Below are 17,478 nucleotides of genomic sequence, written 5' to 3'. Positions count from 1 at the left end.
GCTCGATTTTTAGGCGCCATTGCAGATTTTTAAGGGGCCAAATTGACTTTTTGCCTATATATTACGGCGCATTTAGTGAAAAGTTGGACGCAAGATGTCTTCGTAACAGAACTAGTAAGTGGCTGTAACTTGGGGAAGACAAAAGTACTAAGGATGAAATCATGAAGAATAGAAAGAGCCTCCTCCTGTAGTGCTGAAAATTTCGAATAATCACCTGATATGAAAATTCAGATTTTTAGGGGGCAGTTTTTAGGGGCCACGTTGGTGCAGAGCCTTCGTTCATTAGACGCCATGGCCGATTTTTTAAGTGCATTTTGCGCAGTGGCGCCTGTGTGTTTCGAACGCTGTCAGGTATCTAGATTGAAGTAAGAACAATGTTGTCTCGAAAATTGGAAGAAAAATACTCACAACTTTCCCGGTAAATCAGTATTTTATCAAAGGAAATTTGGCAACATACGATGGTTCATGCGGCGTTTTTCCTTACCACGGCAGCCTTAGCGATACCTTCAGTTTTTTATCTGTGCTCATAAAATTATTCGCGTGCTTCATTGTCTCCTTTAAGTTTTTTCAGGTTAGACACCAAGCATCGAAATCAGAAAAGATTTTCCGGGCGTCAGACGTAACAAAACAGTATCGTGACCACTACCATTCCCCATACTAAAATATACTATAATTTTTTCCTGCAGTCGAATAATTTTGACAACGGTGTAACACGCCGAATGCAGCTTCTATGGATTGAAAAAAAATCGCATTATTTTTCAACAAGTTTTAAGATGCATGTATTCTTCTGACTTCGAAAGCGATGCTTTAATTATATATGAGAAGGAGCATTGTGGGGGGAAAATAGATTTAAATGCAATCAATGGGCCGTGGCCTCCCTTCCCAATACTCCACCCTTGAGTCCAAAATGCATATTCTTTAGTTCTTAAATGTTTCTAAGATGCTATTTCATTTATGAGACGTAAAACTTCACTCATTAGACCTCCCCAATGTGCGTGTTACTATACAGTGCCGCTTTTTCTCCTATTCCTACAGATGCAATTTTCCCAGAAAAAAAGATGGCGTCAGCAAGGATCTTGGGATCAACATATTCCAAAACGATCTTTAAGAGAAAGGAAAAAACCGGGGTGTGAATGATTTCAAAAGCTATTGGTATAAAGCACAGCCGTATAATTAAATCGGCGTGAATAATTAAATATATATAAAATTCATATAATTAAATTTTTTTCTAACGCCAAATCAGGGTAGGTTTCAAACACCGCACCGGTTCCTTTAACTGTTTTCCTTTTTTTTACCTTTGGTCGGTTTTTTGGACAAGACTTTTGTGCTTGTACTGTTCCTTAACCCTAGACCCTGCTTGCATTCTTACTTGCTACACACCACGATGCTATTGTTTGATCCTGTGTCGTGTAAGTATGTGTCCGCCTCATTTGAAGGCGCATTATGCGATCTGAGTTTGTAATTCACCTCCACATGCAATTGGAAATTGCGTCGGCATGATAATGATGCGCATTGCAGTAAATGAAAGGTATACAGTAAAAAAAATGTGTAAGTAATTTACCCGATTTTAGACGTGTGATTTTTTTTTGCATATTATTTTTTTCATAGAGAAATAAATTCACACGAAAAATCTGGAGAAGTCAAACAATAAAGTCTACCTGATTTGGGACAAGTTAGACTAGGGGGTGCGAAGTTAATCAAAGTTCTTGCAGCATCTATGCTCGGCTTCGTTGCCGCTGAGGTCACTGGCGCTTTAAAATCTCCATTCATTCTTGTGGCCCTCAACTAACGAGCACTTTCATCTACTTCTACTTACACATAGTTCGATTCAGCAAAAATACGTTCACTTGTCTCTGGTTCCGTTTAGCAGAAATACGTCCGAATGTATGGAAACCGCCGATATTTCTCAAACTTGGAGTTGAATGGAGATGTTGGATGTGTAAGGAATTTGCGATTTGACTGTTGATTCTCATGTAAAAGCTCGCGAAAAACACGATGGTGCCACCAGTTTTCTCTGAAATCAACTCCCAAGCTCAAAATAAGCTCTCAAGTTGAGGCTAAATGGAGGGGATATCCCACGCTATCCCGAGAGTCCACCTCTACATCAAGACAAACTCTCCATGCAAAGATAGGGAGCAAATATATTGACAGGGCTGCCACTTTATTTGGGGACTCCAAAACTGAAAACATGGCAGCCCTGTCAATATATTTGCTCCCTATCTTTGCATGGAGAGTTTGTCTTGATGTAGAGGTGGACTCTTGGGATAGCGTGGGATATCCTCTCCATTTTGGCCTCAACTTGAGAGCCTTTTTTTGGAGCTTGGGAGTAGATTTCAGAGAAAACCAGTGGCACCATCGTGTTTCTCGCGAGCTTTTACATAAGAATCAACAGTCAAATCGCAAATTCCGCACACATGCAACATCTCCATTTAAAATGGATTTAAATAGGGAGAAAAGCATTGTTGCCAGTTTGCAAGGGGTGTCACCGCCACGCTCAGAACACGCCAGGAACACGCGTGTCGTCGCGGTGGGAAAGAGTCACGTGGCCCGCGAATGGAATTTGGTTTCAGCGTCGAAGAGACTGAAGTGAATGAGAGTTATTTTGACTGTCGAATTGTGCGCTTAACCTTGACCCCCTTCACCCCGCTCCTCTTCCGTGCGGCGCAAGGCGACCCCACATAGTTCCGCGAAGAATTCGCCACTTCCGATTCTCCTTATACAACACCTAAACATCTACGCCACTCCAGCTGCGGCGCTCGCGATTTGAGCAAGCTTGCCAAATCATGCTCAAAAATAAATTTTTCTCGCGTAAAACCAGCGCTCCCACTCTATGGCCGTCGAAAGTTCCAGGATTCGGAACTTTTTTGTTCCAATTTCTCCTACTTCATGACCGTCAAAAATTCCGGGATTATTTTTAGATTTTTTCAAAAGTTCCGAGCAAGTTCCGGGAAATGCAGAAGATCCGAAAATTTCGGGAAATTCTAACGTTCCGAGGAAAAGTCAGGAAAATCTCTAGAGATCCGAAATTCAGCACCATTTCCAGGAAGTGGGAGCACTGCGTAAAACTGAATGGAAAATGTACCTGTTAAGCCCCGATGGTGAAATATCCCGGTCTGCGAACTGGCTGGTCAAAAATTTGAAAATTGCGCCAACAACACGCCGAAATTACTTTTAAAGCAATCTATACGCTAACCGAAAAATTGACCCACTGAAAAATTTCTAAAGAATATTTAATGGATCTTAGAGGTATCAAAATAAAAACTTGAGAAATTAATAAAAATTCACAGATTATATAAATGGATTTTGAAATTGATTTTTTTTTCTCAAATTTCTCTTGGGAGTTGTTAATAAAAATTTACGAGTTTTTTTTTAAGAACCCGAGTATCCAGGTCAGTAGACCCGATCAATAAAAATTTTGAATTCAGGAGGAGAGATGCATCAAATTAACGGATGAAGGGTGATCTCTGGCAAAAATATTCATCAAAGTTTGTCCAGAGCTTTTGAGAAGAACAACAATTAGAAATCAAAAAAATCCTAATTGTGTCCAGGCTACTACTGAAAAACTCTTATGCACCTCTAAAGAAGTGAGAAAAGCAAAAGTGCCTTCAAGTTTTGAACACGCAACACGCACATTCGTGGAACACGAATAGTTGCATCAAAGCGCCACAACCTACTCATCTGGTCGATCATTGAAATTGATAGACAAAGCGATAGACAAAGAAGACATAGGGAGTATGGAGCTATCCTATTGGTTGAAATGGTTTGTTCTTATAGACTGAGGGAGAAAATGATGGACTAACTATCGGGTCTCGTGGGTTGCCGTTTCTTAGTCTATTACCTACCTCCTTTGTCCATTGCAACCACCCCTTTCCACCAATAGGATCTCTCCAAATCTCTTTTGTCTTTTTTGTATGTGGCTTTGTCTATCCATTTCAATATTCGGCTCGCAGTTAAGTCTTCGTAAGTCGGGATACAAACTACATTATTGACCAAAGATCTATATGCTCGTGTCATTGACTGGCTTCTTTACAACCCTCTAAAGGCCCTGTAGAGGTACTCTGTTATTTGGATGCCACAACCGATAGGCAAGAATCTCTCCATCTCTAAAGAAGTGAGAAAAGCGGGAGCGCCTTTAATTTTTAACTATGCAACACGCACATCGCTGGAACACGAATAGTTGTGTTAAGGCGCCCTAATGAACTTAGCGCAGTCTTTGTGAAGTAGGGACACCTTCAACATTTGAATATGCAACATGCAAATCAATATTTTTTTTTTACTTATGAATTTTATTTGAGAAGTTTTAATGCTTTTCTCATGTTCTACCCAAAATTTCAATGAGTAAACATATGTTATGGTTCATCATTTCGTAATCTGTCTTGTCGTTTGATGGAGCAACCATTTATATCAGGAAATAATAATACTGTGCCGTTAGTAGCTTGCATAGAATATTCACTCTCCAGCATATTTTTGGTAGCATTTAAAAGGGCGATAAAAATGAGTTTAGTCTCAAGCAAAGAAGTTTAAATGTAGTAGGAAACATTTGTTTTTGAGATATGAGACATTAAAAAAACCTGTTTAGCTGCTCTACGGTCGATGCAGGTTTATAAAAGACCCAATTTTCAACGTACTTTTCAAAGCATGTGTGAGGGTTTTCAGGCAGAAAAGATGAATAATTGAGACTATAGCAAGGTAGCTCAGTGATAATTGGAAAAATAATTCTTTTAGGAAATAACTGTATCGGGCAAATTTCGTGTTGGATATACAAGACAAAGCAAATGCATGGGGGATTTAATCCTCAGTATAGTATTCGCCTCTTAAGATGGTCGTATTAAAGGACTTATATATGCTAAAAGTAGCTATACTCCAAAGAATCGCTATGCACACAGCTTTTTGCATATATACGTCCGATCTAGAATGGACGCGGGTACTGATATACTCGCCTGTCGGTATAACACGATGGAAAAGCAGTCAAACATTCAATGATCACGCGCATGATTAGTAACTCGCGAAAACATATATCCATGAGCAATGAATTGGATACATTTGCGAGTTGAATTTTTAAGAAAAAACCTACCAATTTAATCACGCTTAAACGTTTGAAAATTATACGTGCAACACCAAAATTCTAATAAATTCGGGAAAAATCAAAATGACAAATAATAGCAACGTTCCCCATTTTTATTCACATGACTTTGAAGGGACGAGACGAGAGATTATCAATTTTCAGTCGTGCGAGTAATCACGTTTCTCATTGGTTATCCCGCGCTATAAGCCTGAGAAAATTAATTAAGGTCTAAATAAGGCAGTCTAGAAATGACAAAAGAAATCATGTTCAAGAAAATTAAAAATTAAACGGTGAAGTGCTATTATTGCTAAGAGGGCACAACATCAAAAAATCCGCAATGACGAAAACGGGTGCAATGCACGCTGCGTCCACCTTAATTGAAGGCGTTTTTCAGCATTCGGATTAACGGGCATCGCTATTCGATGAGGAGAGTAGAGCTTAGCGAGGGAACGGAATGTGGCGGTCCTTTTTTTTCATTTTTACCTTTCTCGTACGTCACAACTAACAAATCAAGTACTCTCCTAACCATCCACAAACTCTTTGCTTTCTCGTTTACTCCTTCCTTACCCTTTCTTATCCTCTATTGGTTGTCATTCTTTCTCTTCCTTCGGTTTTTTCTCTGCGGCGCGGCGGCGCTTTGATGTACCAAGAACTGGGCGTATTTGCTAAAAGAAAATATGTGCGTTTACTAATTAAATCAAAATGAGTATCGGTGGCTAAAGTTCGCCAAAACCGCATATCTCCATTGCGGCGTTTCCAAAGTTTTGCAACAGAGAAGGAAAATAGTTCTCCAAAGGAAAAAGAAAGGGGGACGGAAAGTCTGCGACGTGGCAAACGGAGGTACTTGGTCTCGATAGCCAAAGCTATTGTTATGTGCAGGTGCATAAGATTTGCGCGCATCAAAGCTCTTTCAATCATTTGCACACAGTTCCTTCGGGTATAAAATTGTCTAGTTGTTTTAACCAATCACCTGTGTGATAATAAAGGAAACCAATACGGTTCTTGCTCCAACTTCGTCACAAAAATTACAATCCCTTGTTTTTTTTTTTGTTTTTTTTTTACAGATAACTTGTTAGTGTTATTAAAGAAAATTTTGTGTGCTTTTTCTTGGCCTTTGCAAATAGAATCCTACTGTCATGAAAAGAAGGGGAAAAAATATTTATGAATCTATCTTCAACTCATACGATTTCTACTAATCCTCTATTTCCTACAGAATACTAACCCAAATCACCTAAAATAACGCTTCTACCCTCTTACACATATCATTTTAAAAAACCACCCTTCTATTCTGCCGTGCTAAGGAAGAACGCCGTATGAACATTCGAGAGTTGCCAAATTTCCCCGAATAAAACATATATTTTTGAGGAAGCTGGTGCATATTTTTCAATGATATTTTGATATAAAATTGAGGATAAAATCGTCAAAAAATTGGAAGAGAAATATTAAAAAACTTTCCTGAAAATTCATGATTTACCAAAGGAAAGTTGACAACGCCTAAAGGTTCATACGGCGTTCTTCCTTAGCACGGCAGTAATATTCTCAGCTCCCATCCAAGCCCTCAGTGTCTCTCAGATAAAACACCTAAAAACCATATATAGATATAAAAGAAGAGAGTAGAATCCCTCAAAATTCCGTGCAAAAAGTGTCTCGCAATAATCCTTGGAAAAATTAGAGGAGTGGAAATTTTGAAGCAACTCGATCGAGATCCGTGCTTTCGTATAGTTTGCCGCCTATATATTAGATAGGGGAATTTAAAGGATGCCGATGTCAAACACTGAAAAAAAAATGGAGAATTGTTGCAAAAAACCGTCCAAGGCTTTATTAAACTGGACGTACTTATGCTAAAAGGAACTATGTTCCACGCAAACCCTATGCACATTGTTCTTTTTAGCATAAACATGTCCGACTCTAGAAACACTCAGGTGTTTTTAATCCTCCTGGAATTTGCCCCGTTTGCTTGCGCACCCGTTTCTGAACACAAATCCATGTGCAGAAATACAATTGAAAAAAAGTCGTTATCCGTTCAAGGCTACCGTCTTGGCAATTTTATCCTTGCCTTTGATATGCCGAAGGGATTATAATTGAACCGATTATTTTCCAAATCACATAAGCGCCAAAATTGCGAATGCGAGAAAGACAATAAAAACAGTTTTATTAGCTTTGTTGACAAGCTTCGAATTCTAAAACATGTATGCTCTTTTAGAAGGCTATTTTGACATTAGGCGTAATTGATTATACCAGAGGAAACAAAGAAAAAACATCCCCTCCGACACCAAAATTGAGATTGGCGTCTACGTAATTTGGAAAATAATCGGTTCAATTTAGAATTATGCTGAACTCATTAAACATTGTATACATAGACAATTAAATCTAAGCCGAATTCATCCGTTGACAAAAGAGGCTATATGTATGTAATCAGGGCCAATGTGGATGCATGTGCCTCTGAACAGCAAAATTTAGAACTGCATCTCACAAAGACCAGCATGTCAGTGTGGATCAGAATAAAATTTTAAGCGCCTTGCTATTCCTCCCTATCCGCAAAGTAATTGCGTTAGAGCGATTGGAAGACTTCTGGTCCCAAATCTGCAGTACCTATGTAATTTTGTAGTTCTCTCCAACAATGTAATATCAACGGCAAGGGTAGCGTCACGCAAATTATTTCGTTTATTCATGATTTTTTCTCGCTACTTTCGACTGAATTCATAAAGAGGCATGGAGTTTACCTGCCTTTAAGAGTAGATGTTTTCACAGAACATAGTGGTTTGTTTCCAATGTTCTAAAGTGATAACGAGTAACTCGTCTTCACTGTGACACGCTTTTACCGTAAACTAAGAATTATTGGGGGAAAGGAATACAAAAGCACATCTCGTCAAGGTAGGTCTTGGAGTGAGAAAAAGCATCCTTTGCGGGCTGATAATTGATCTCCATAGACAAAACGATAGACAAAGAAGACATTCGGAGGGTGGAGCACTCCTATTGGTTGAAACAGGTGGTCCTATAGACTGATTGTGAGGTGAAAAATGATAAATTAATCGTAAGGTGTTTAGTCGAGTGCCGTTAGTTTGTCTATTAAATACCTCTTTTCTCTAATGCAGACACCCGTCAATAGGATCGCCCCACTTCCCGCTATCTTTTATGTCTATGGCTTTGTCTATCAATTTCAATAATCACCGCTGAAGAAGAATCTGGAGTACTCACTTCAGCTTCTTGGGGTGGATCGGGAGCCACAGAAAAATGTTGACGCCTCGAGAGCAACTCTGAGATGTCACCGATGAAAAATTTATTCAGGGCCGGTTTAGGGGGTGGCCACATGGGCCGCGGCCCATGGCGGCAAATTTTGCAATATTTTTAAATGTAGCTATAAAGAAAAATCGGAATCAGAAAAAAATTACGAACGAGAAAAAGTGATAAAATCTCAGAGGAAATGTCCTGAGAGTATATTTTTAATTTAGTCGTCTTTCTGTGATACAATAGACAGCACCTTTAATTAGTCGAGTTAAGACTAAGAGAGAAACCGAACACGGAATTTGATCTGGAATGGCGCGGCGCGCGCAGAGAGCAATGATGACGAGAACTTAAGATGAAACTGAGAAACCCTCGGCGCGGCGGTCGGCATGTAACACATATTAGCGCCTACAAGGCTGCACGAATACTTCACGCATTGCGTCAAAGACAGTGCGGTCGCGGGTCACTGCGGTCAGCAGCGGGCGGCGTGAAACGCATAGCGCCTACAAGACTGCATGAATACTTCACACATTGCGTCAAAGCGCATACAAGACTGTAGGAATACTTCACGCATTGCGCCAAACGCAGAGCGGTCAGCGCGGCGCGGCGGCGGAAGTCAAAATTATTGAACCACATTTATGCATGTTTGTTCTGTCATTATTTTTACGTTCATTTCATACATAGGCTGTCCAAAAAGTACCGAGACTGGTTCCATAACTCAAAAACCAAGATAGCTGGAGGCTTGATCTTGGTCTCATTTGAAAGATCAACTCAATATCTATCGATTAAAATCAAAATCAAAACTTTTGGTCAAATATTTCAAAAGTTACAACACTGTTTGTAAAAAAAAATATCAGGACCCCCTACCGTTTTTTATGACTATTTTCTCTTGCCGAGAACACTCTCTCAATTATTAATGATCAGTGCACGGTTCTTTTGCAACTAATCATGGCAAAACCTAATCGATTTGGAAACACTGTCAAGCCGTCGTCGTCCGACTACGGGTATAAAGGTTCAAAATCCACGGGTAAAGAAGGAACCGTCGGTCAGCCACCCCCAAAAAACCCGGGATATGTTCAGCAGTTGTTGACAGTTCACAGTGCGTGCGTGGTCTACGCTGCAGATAGTGAGTGATTTTGTTTCTGTGTTCGAAATTTTTGATACCACATATGTAGAAAGAGATAAAGCAAGGGTATCAAAAATTTCGAACACAGAAACAAAATCACTCACTATCTGCAGCGTAGACCACGCACGCACTGTGAACTGTCAACAACTGCTGAACATATCCCGGGTTTTTTGGGGGTGGCTGACCGACGATTCATTCTTTCCCCGTGGATTTTGAACCCTTATACCCGTAGTCGGACGACGACGGCTTGACAGTGTTTCCAAATCGATTAGGTTTTGCCATGATTAGTTGCAAAACAACCGTGCACTGATCATTAATAATTGAGAGAGTGTTCTCGGCAAGAGAAAATAGTCATAAAAAACGGTAGGGGGTCCTGATATTTTTTTTTACAAACAGTGTTGTAACTTTTGAAATATTTGACCAAAAGTTTTGATTTTGATTTTAATCGATAGATATTGAGTTGATCTTTCAAATGAGACCAAGATCAAGCCTCCAGCTATCTTGGTTTTTGAGTTATGGAACCAGTCTCGGTTCTTTTTGGACAGCCTATGTATAAATGGAAGGCCTTTTCCACACAGAGATAGGTTTACGGAACATAACTTTCGCACTAAGTTCCGTGAACTTTTGCTAGTAAAGTGTTGACAGGGCTCTCGCAAAAAATGTGTGCAACACGAGTAAACGCGTTTTATGAACCCCTCCCCCTCCGGCACGTTCACTTGATGGTTCTTATTGATGTTTCAAAACGAATGAGAAGGGGGCGGCAAAATACAGACGGCCCATGGGCGGCAAGTAAGTAAATCCGGCCCTGGCTATCATGCTTATGATATAATGGATTTGTCTTCAGAAAAAATCCTCTTCATTGATGCACCTGTTTTTTATGTTTGTTAGATTCCTCAACGAAAGCTTTTCAAAGATTCCACTTAAATTGTTATTTTTATCTTTTAACTGGAAGGTACGCTGTTTGACTGCCTCACGATCCCCGAAGCGCTTTGCGGGCCAGGAGTTCTGCGTTACACGTTAATTTATTATTTTATATTATAGAATAAGATATATTTTCTATTTATTCTCCAGTGAGTCACTGAAAATTTTATCAAATTTGTCATGAGAATTTTTAAATTTTAGTTAAACAAATAGGCATAGTGACGGAAGGGAAAAAAAGAGAGACAAGGATTACTTTAAGAAATTAATAATGTATAATGAAAATTGCACTTTCTTCTCAGTTTAACAAATTAAATCTAATAAACATAATATTCAGTTCCTTATATATTACATACAAATTTTATTCTACAGTTAGATCATTTTTTCCATGAATTCTGAGTACGGCCATGTTAGTTCAAAAGCAGATTGATTAAAAATGTATCCTTTGGTAACTAAATATAAGCTAAGGTTAGAGGTACGCAAAATTAAGTAAGCAGCGGAAATAAAATCCATTCATGCGTATAACATTGCGCACGATTTTATCTTGCGTTTTTATCTCGTGTTGAGGATTGTAAGTGCTCACAGTACGAGAGCGGATTTTAATTAGTACTTCGCCACCATTATAAAAATATATCCTGTTCATTTAAACATGGAGGACATTGTCGGTAAGTATCTAAATTTGTTTTCCTTTTTAAAAAAGGATTACATCTTTTGCCAAATTTTTAAATGGGGGGAAAATTCTTTCCACTGTAGGAGTAGCTTACCACTATGTCTACATATTTAATACTAAAAATATAACTGGGATCGCATAATTGTACTTGATACATATTCAAAGCTCAAAGCTGTCTGCTTCTTCCAATTTCACTTACTCCTACTATCATTGAAGTAAATGAATATCGTTCAGACGACTGCAATAGTTATCTGAACTTACATAGAATAACAAAAGCAAAATCTTAAAGACTAAGTTTTGATATTTACAACTGATTACTGAAGAGAAAATATAGTCGTTCATAGAACATACTTGATATATATCATAGATATATGGGATAAAAATTACCAATTTTTCAGCGTTAAAACAAGAGGGTCCACATTCCGCACGATTGCCAGATCGACCAGAATAATTACCCCAGTCGACAGCTCCCGTGCTGCAGTCCACTCTCTAGCTTACTAAACCAGTAAATAACATAATTTTTAATTGCACTTCCAGGCAGAACAAGAGAACATCGAATTCGTGCCCTCCAACATTCACACGCACACTCACTCACCCGATACATGTAAAACTTGATGAAACGAGGAGACCCCATCGATACACCGAAGGGACTCCTCGATCCATTCGGAAATGACTTTTCCGTGACAAAACAAGAGGAATAGGGGAAGAGTCCAGAATTGAGATACTCAGCCGGCGGGAAAAATAAATTTTGACGCGGGAAATCCACGAAATTATATAAAATCGCAAGAAGGACCGGCTCTTGGATCTCAAGTCTGGGCTCTTGGATTGCAGTGCAGCTGCCATTACCGGCACGCCGCATGGCTGCACCGATCCGCTAACTGCGCAATCGGTTGACAACCACCGCAACACCGAAGGGGAAAGGGGTGGGGAAATGAGTTTGACTCTACTGGATCTGGACTATGTACACACAGCTCGGAAGCGCGAGGTGGGGGAGGGATTAAAGGGAGTACGGGTGGCAGAACTGGTAGACGAGCCTCTGGGAGCGCTCTGTCTTCTTCATGATGCCCTTCTTGTAGTACTGACGGATTGAGCGGGAGAGCTTGTCGTAGTTCATGGCCGGGCGGTTCTTGCGCATGCCCCAGAGGCGCGCCACTTTGACGGAGTCCTCTATCTTGAAGACGCCTTTGCTCCGGTCCAGCCAGCGGATGCAGGAGCAGTGGGCCTGCGGGGACGCCAGGAGCTCCTTCAGGAACTGCCACAGGTGGATGTGCGAGCCGCTGCCTCGTCCGCTGATCTTCCCGCCGCCGGCCGCGCCTGCCGGTGGTGAGGCCAGGCTCTCCAGCGGCACCATCTCCTCGTCCTCTTCTTCCTCTGTGAACACAAAAATCACCAATTCTACAATCCGTCGAATGCGTCGGTCGCGCCAGTCACAAATGGACATGAACGCCAATGGTAACGTAAAAATAGAAGTAGACATAGACATAGCCATAGACATAGACATCGATAAAGACACAGACATAGACATAGACATGGACGTGTGTAAAATGGCCATTGCTTGCTGAGCGCGCAATGCATCCTACAATCTTGTAAGCGCTAATGTGCGTCTCACGCCAGCTGACCGACTGCACTGCGTTTGGCGCAATTCGAGAAGTATTCATGCAGTCTTGTGGGCGCTAATATGCGTTCCATGCCGACCGCACCGGTTTGCGCAATGCGTGAAGTATTCATACAGTCTTGCAGGCGCCAATATACGGCCGGACTGTGTTTGGCACGATTATTCGAACTCGCGTTAGGTATGCGTCTGGGTCTTTGCCCAAGCCCATACCCAACCGTAGACGAAAACAACCATACACGACCATTATATCGGTCGTATGTCTATGTCTATTCTTCCGTCTATAAAGCCCCATCCTATCCTCTTAAGAGCTGCGCTCATGACACAGCTGACAAACGCAAAAAAACAGCGGCAGACCGCGGAAATTGGTAATACTCTTATTCCTTCCTTTAAATGCATTTAAAACATTACCCATCGAAGTGGCAAATCTCAGAGTTAGGAATATTGCACTGGAAAAAAAACACATTGGATCTAGAGTCCAGACTCTTGAAAACATTGACAAGAAAAAATACTCTTGATTCAATCGGATTTTTGCTTGACTCAAAACGAAATCCGCTTAAATTAAGAGGCTTGGTTCTTGATAAAAGCTAGATTCTGATTGAATCAAGAGTACTTTTCCTTGTCGATTTTTCAATTTTCAAGAGATTTTTTCAAGAGTCTAGACTCTAGAGCCAATTTTTTTTTTCTTCCAGTGTGGGTATCTTCCTTTGATTGTATGCAAAACTATCAATATCGAATTTTCGCTAATAACTAGTAAGAAGTCTGGTCACTAGAAGCGGAGCTGCTTGCAAAGGCGAGCATTGTACATATTTTTTTTCTTTGCGTATGTTTGTGCGAATGCCGATGGATTTGTAAATTCTAAACGTTACTAATTGTGTCCACAGTGAATTCCGTTAAATTTCGATAGAAATAATAATTTTACTGGGGTGGAATAAATTGTCGTATAACTCGATTAATACCATCACGTTGTTTAAGTGCAAAAATTCATCTCGCATGTAATCCGCTCTATCAAAAATGATTCCTTGAATATATTCATAGAAATAGACTCCGCTAGCTACTCGCCCTCCTGCAGCTAGTTATTTGCATTCTAGGACTCGAACATGATTCCAGATCGAAGCTATAAATAGCATCGTAGGCGGAACCTGTTACGCTTGTAATGAAATGCGTGTCCACGTACCTATCGATAGAACTTTTGCAGAGTGACTTTACAACCCGAGTGTAGGTAAAAAAATAAATAAATCATTGATACATATTCACACTTAATCAGAATTGAGAATTATCATCGCAGCAAAACTCACTGTTGCAAGATGAGGAAGAATTTCCCGCACCTATTTCCTTATAACTAACTAAAAATAATTCAGGATTTGACTTTTCAAACACGATTTTGCGTGCACGTATGGAAAATACTCGTATTTACTCTCTGCGAGCGAAGCAGTTTGCTTCCATATACATCGATTGTTTCACGTGGATTTAAAGCATGGTGTCTAGTTTTCATGGCAAAGCTCATTCCCTGATTTTTTCCTGATTTTCCCTGATTATCAGAAGCTCATTCCCTGATGAGAAACCGAAGTTTTCTCCTACTTCCCCGGGATTTTCTAGGGGGAGAGAATATAATTTTCCAGACTTTCAGATATGAATATCGATTTTAATTAATTTTATGGCCGTTTCTTTGGCGCACATTTAAAATTATAATTAAAAAAATGTTCCTGATGTTGATATTATCTGGTAAATGAAAGAGATTCCCGGTTTCTGGAACAGATTCCCTGATTTTCCCCCAATTTTCTCGGTAAATTCTCATTCCCTGATGAATCCCAGTTTTTAAAAAAACTAGAAACCATACGATTTAAAGAAACAGAACCCAGCGTTACTGATTCGTGACGTTTGGATAACACATGATGTGAAACACCAATATTTCGCCGTGTTAAGAAAATAACATGCAGCGAATACGTGCATCTGCCAATAGCTTATTTTCTTCACAAATGAACTCATTCAGGCAATAACGCTCAGCAAGTAATTTTTCAAATGCCCAATTTTATTTTCTGGATCCTGGGTATAAATAGTTTTCCCGTCTGACGACGCAAGTGTTTGCGACGTGTCCTTGGCTTCCGCATGCCGCCTCAATTTACTGATTGGATGTTACGCAAGAGGCTGAGAAAAGCATTAAAATAAGCTTCTCCTTACATCGAAAACTCTAACACGGACTCATGGAGACAAACTGCTACGATCATTTCATTTCACATTTCAAAAGTCACTGACCTTTCATCAATCGGAGGCTGTCAATTTAAAAAGATTTAATGTGCTTTCTGCAAAACGTTATGAAGTACTGGATGATAGCTAGCTATACTTATGCGGAATTTTATAATTTTTTAATGTCTCACCATACCTGCATTTCATTCCGCGATATTAAGTATTTCGTGAGCCTCAAGTGGACGTATTTCTGCCAAAAAGAACTACGTGCATTATGACATGAGCCCTGTTTTGCATGTATTCTTATGTGTGTCAGGGCTCATGTCTTCATGCACACAGTTCCGTAAGGCAGAAATACGTCCAATTATTATTAGATACGGTTGGATGCCCTGACTGCAGATTTTTTCTTCAGATAAATGTCATGTTATGCATGCCATTGGGCGGATCAGATAAAGTCATTTTCAGTTGTCGAATTGAGCTAAGTACATGCTTCTGCTCTTTATATTCTCGACATGAGAACCCATCTACAGAGGGAATTTCAAAGAAGATGGAGAGCAGTTGATTATCGAAGGCGAAACTCCCAAATCACGTATCTCTGTTTGCGGCGTCGCACAGTGGATCGAGTCAATTAGAGAGGTCGGACATAAAATTTTTGACTGAAACTGTAAATTTTGATGTTTATTTCGTCACATTTTACATTACAAGGGGTGCTACCAGAAGAAAATTTCTCGAGAAAACCAATGGAATCACTTTTAGAACCTCAAAGTTTGTATAAACGGAGTTATAAGCGTTTAAAGTTTCCAAATTTCGTCCGACCTCTCCTATTGACTCGATCCTTTGTGCGTCGTCGCCCACTGCCTGCGACACTTTAATGTTTAAAGGAAGAACTACTCAACGTCAATTCGTTGGTTTCCCTATGCAGAAAGGTGCCTTTGTGGAGGAGCCAGAGATAGTGGTTTCTCATTGCAAAATGTTATCTAATTGAGGTGGTAGGTCCGAGAGGTTTTTTTAAAAAAAAAAAATTAGTGGAAAGGAGAAACTAAACGTTACGAATATTGACACTGCTTGTTTTTTGACTAAAGCTATGAACATCAATAATATTAGTTTTTCGCTCGATTCACAGCGCAGCAAATATTGGCGGATCCAGCAAATGGGCAACATTGTTTTCCCCATTTAAACCTATAGAAAGTATCGATTTTTGGAGGGGCCAGTTGCTCCGATAAGAATCGATTATTTAGCATGTTAAATGGAGGCAATCCGGTGTTGCCAAATTACTGGACTCGCCTCTGGCAGCAAAATCCTCCGGGGAGTATGAAGCTTTTTCCTGTTTACCGATCGAATAAGTAGCGTGCTAGAAGTCGCGTACTCCTTCAAGGACGTCCAGGTTGAGAGTTTTTTTCAGATTTAATGCCAAAATATACTCTCAACTATTATTATCGGGTAAACAATAAAGAATGGTGAATGAAAACTCACCATCTGTCATTTCGATGCTGGATGAGTTTGATTGCGAAGCAGGTGAGTCGTAGAGTAGGTTACTCACATCCAAATGAGTATCTTCCAGACACACTGCTTTCCAGATCTCCAGTTGTGCATACAGCAAACTTCCGCTCTGTAACAGACCGATTCAGTTTCATTATAGACATACCTTTATGAGTTTAATTCTGTCAGATAATTATAAAAACGACATCAGGCTCTTACCCCTCTCATCACTCTACAAGAATTAGCAGTGAGACGGAAAAAAGAAAGGCAGGGAAAAGACAAATGTATAAACCTAATAATTTTTAAAGGATTAATTTCTTGTGAGAAAACATTTAAATAGAAAATAAATTTAAACTAGTGAATTAGGAGACCCTTATAACATTCATTGACATGAAAATGTTCCCTTTTTTATGGTGATTTTAGTAAGTACTTTATTTGACTAAATTTTTAAAAGACTTTAGTACTCATTTTTAGTGTGACATATAATTTATTTTGCTCTGTTACTTTGCATTCCGCATCAACATTAACAAGTCACGTTATTCAATGCAAAGAGCCTCGCCAAAAAGTGGTGTTTTTTCGCCCCTTTTTTTATACCCGAGTTGGTCAACGGACAGTGCTCAAATGAAAGCCTATGGTAAGGCAAACTTCCATGCAAAGTTTCAACTTGAAGTGACCCCTGGTTTAGGCTGTACAGCGTTGCCAATTTTCCAGTTTCATGTGCTAAAATCAAGGATATTGGACTATTAGTCCGGTGCATAAGTAGACTAGTACACCCAAGTTGGTCAACGGGACAAGGCTCAAACGAAAGCTTATGGTAAGGCAAACTTCTGGGAAAAGTTTCAACTTGAAGTGAAACCTCGTTTAGACTGTACAGCGTTGCCAATTTTCCATTTTTATGCGCTAAACTCACGAAATACTGAATCTTCATGGTTCAACAGACTATTATACCCGAGTTGGTCAACGAGACAAGGCTCAAACGAAAGCTTATGGTAAGGCAAACTTCTGGGAAAAGTTTCAACTTGAAGTGAAAACTCGTTTAGGCTGTACAGCGTCGCCAATTTTCCATTTTTATGCGCTAAACTCACGAAATACTGAATCATCATGGTTCAACAGACTAGTATATCCGAGTTGGTCAACGAGACAAGGCTCAAACGAAAGCTTATGGTAAGGCAAACTTCTGGGAAAAGTTTCAACTT

The 17,478-nt window shown here is 39.8% G+C and overlaps 1 protein-coding gene across 1 annotated transcript in view; it reads right to left on the bottom strand.

Annotated features, from left to right (window-relative positions):
• Nucleotides 1-10,586: 10,586 nt before the first annotated feature.
• Nucleotides 10,587-17,478, bottom strand: part of LOC109043696 (DNA-binding protein D-ETS-4) — a 44,318-nt gene continuing 37,426 nt past the window's right edge. The window contains exons 5-6 of the mRNA XM_019060991.2: nt 16,277-16,412; nt 10,587-12,375 (exon numbers count right to left, since the gene is read on the bottom strand). Coding sequence (XP_018916536.2) covers nt 12,002-12,375; nt 16,277-16,412 — 510 coding nt within the window. The 3' untranslated portion in view covers nt 10,587-12,001. The remainder of the gene's footprint in view (nt 12,376-16,276; nt 16,413-17,478) is intronic.

The sequence above is a fragment of the Bemisia tabaci genome, chromosome 2 (assembly GCF_918797505.1).
Source record: "Bemisia tabaci chromosome 2, PGI_BMITA_v3".
NCBI classification, from domain to species: domain Eukaryota; kingdom Metazoa; phylum Arthropoda; class Insecta; order Hemiptera; family Aleyrodidae; genus Bemisia; species Bemisia tabaci.
Note: the sequence above shows the minus strand (reverse complement) of the source record. Positions and strands in the feature narration are given on the sequence as shown.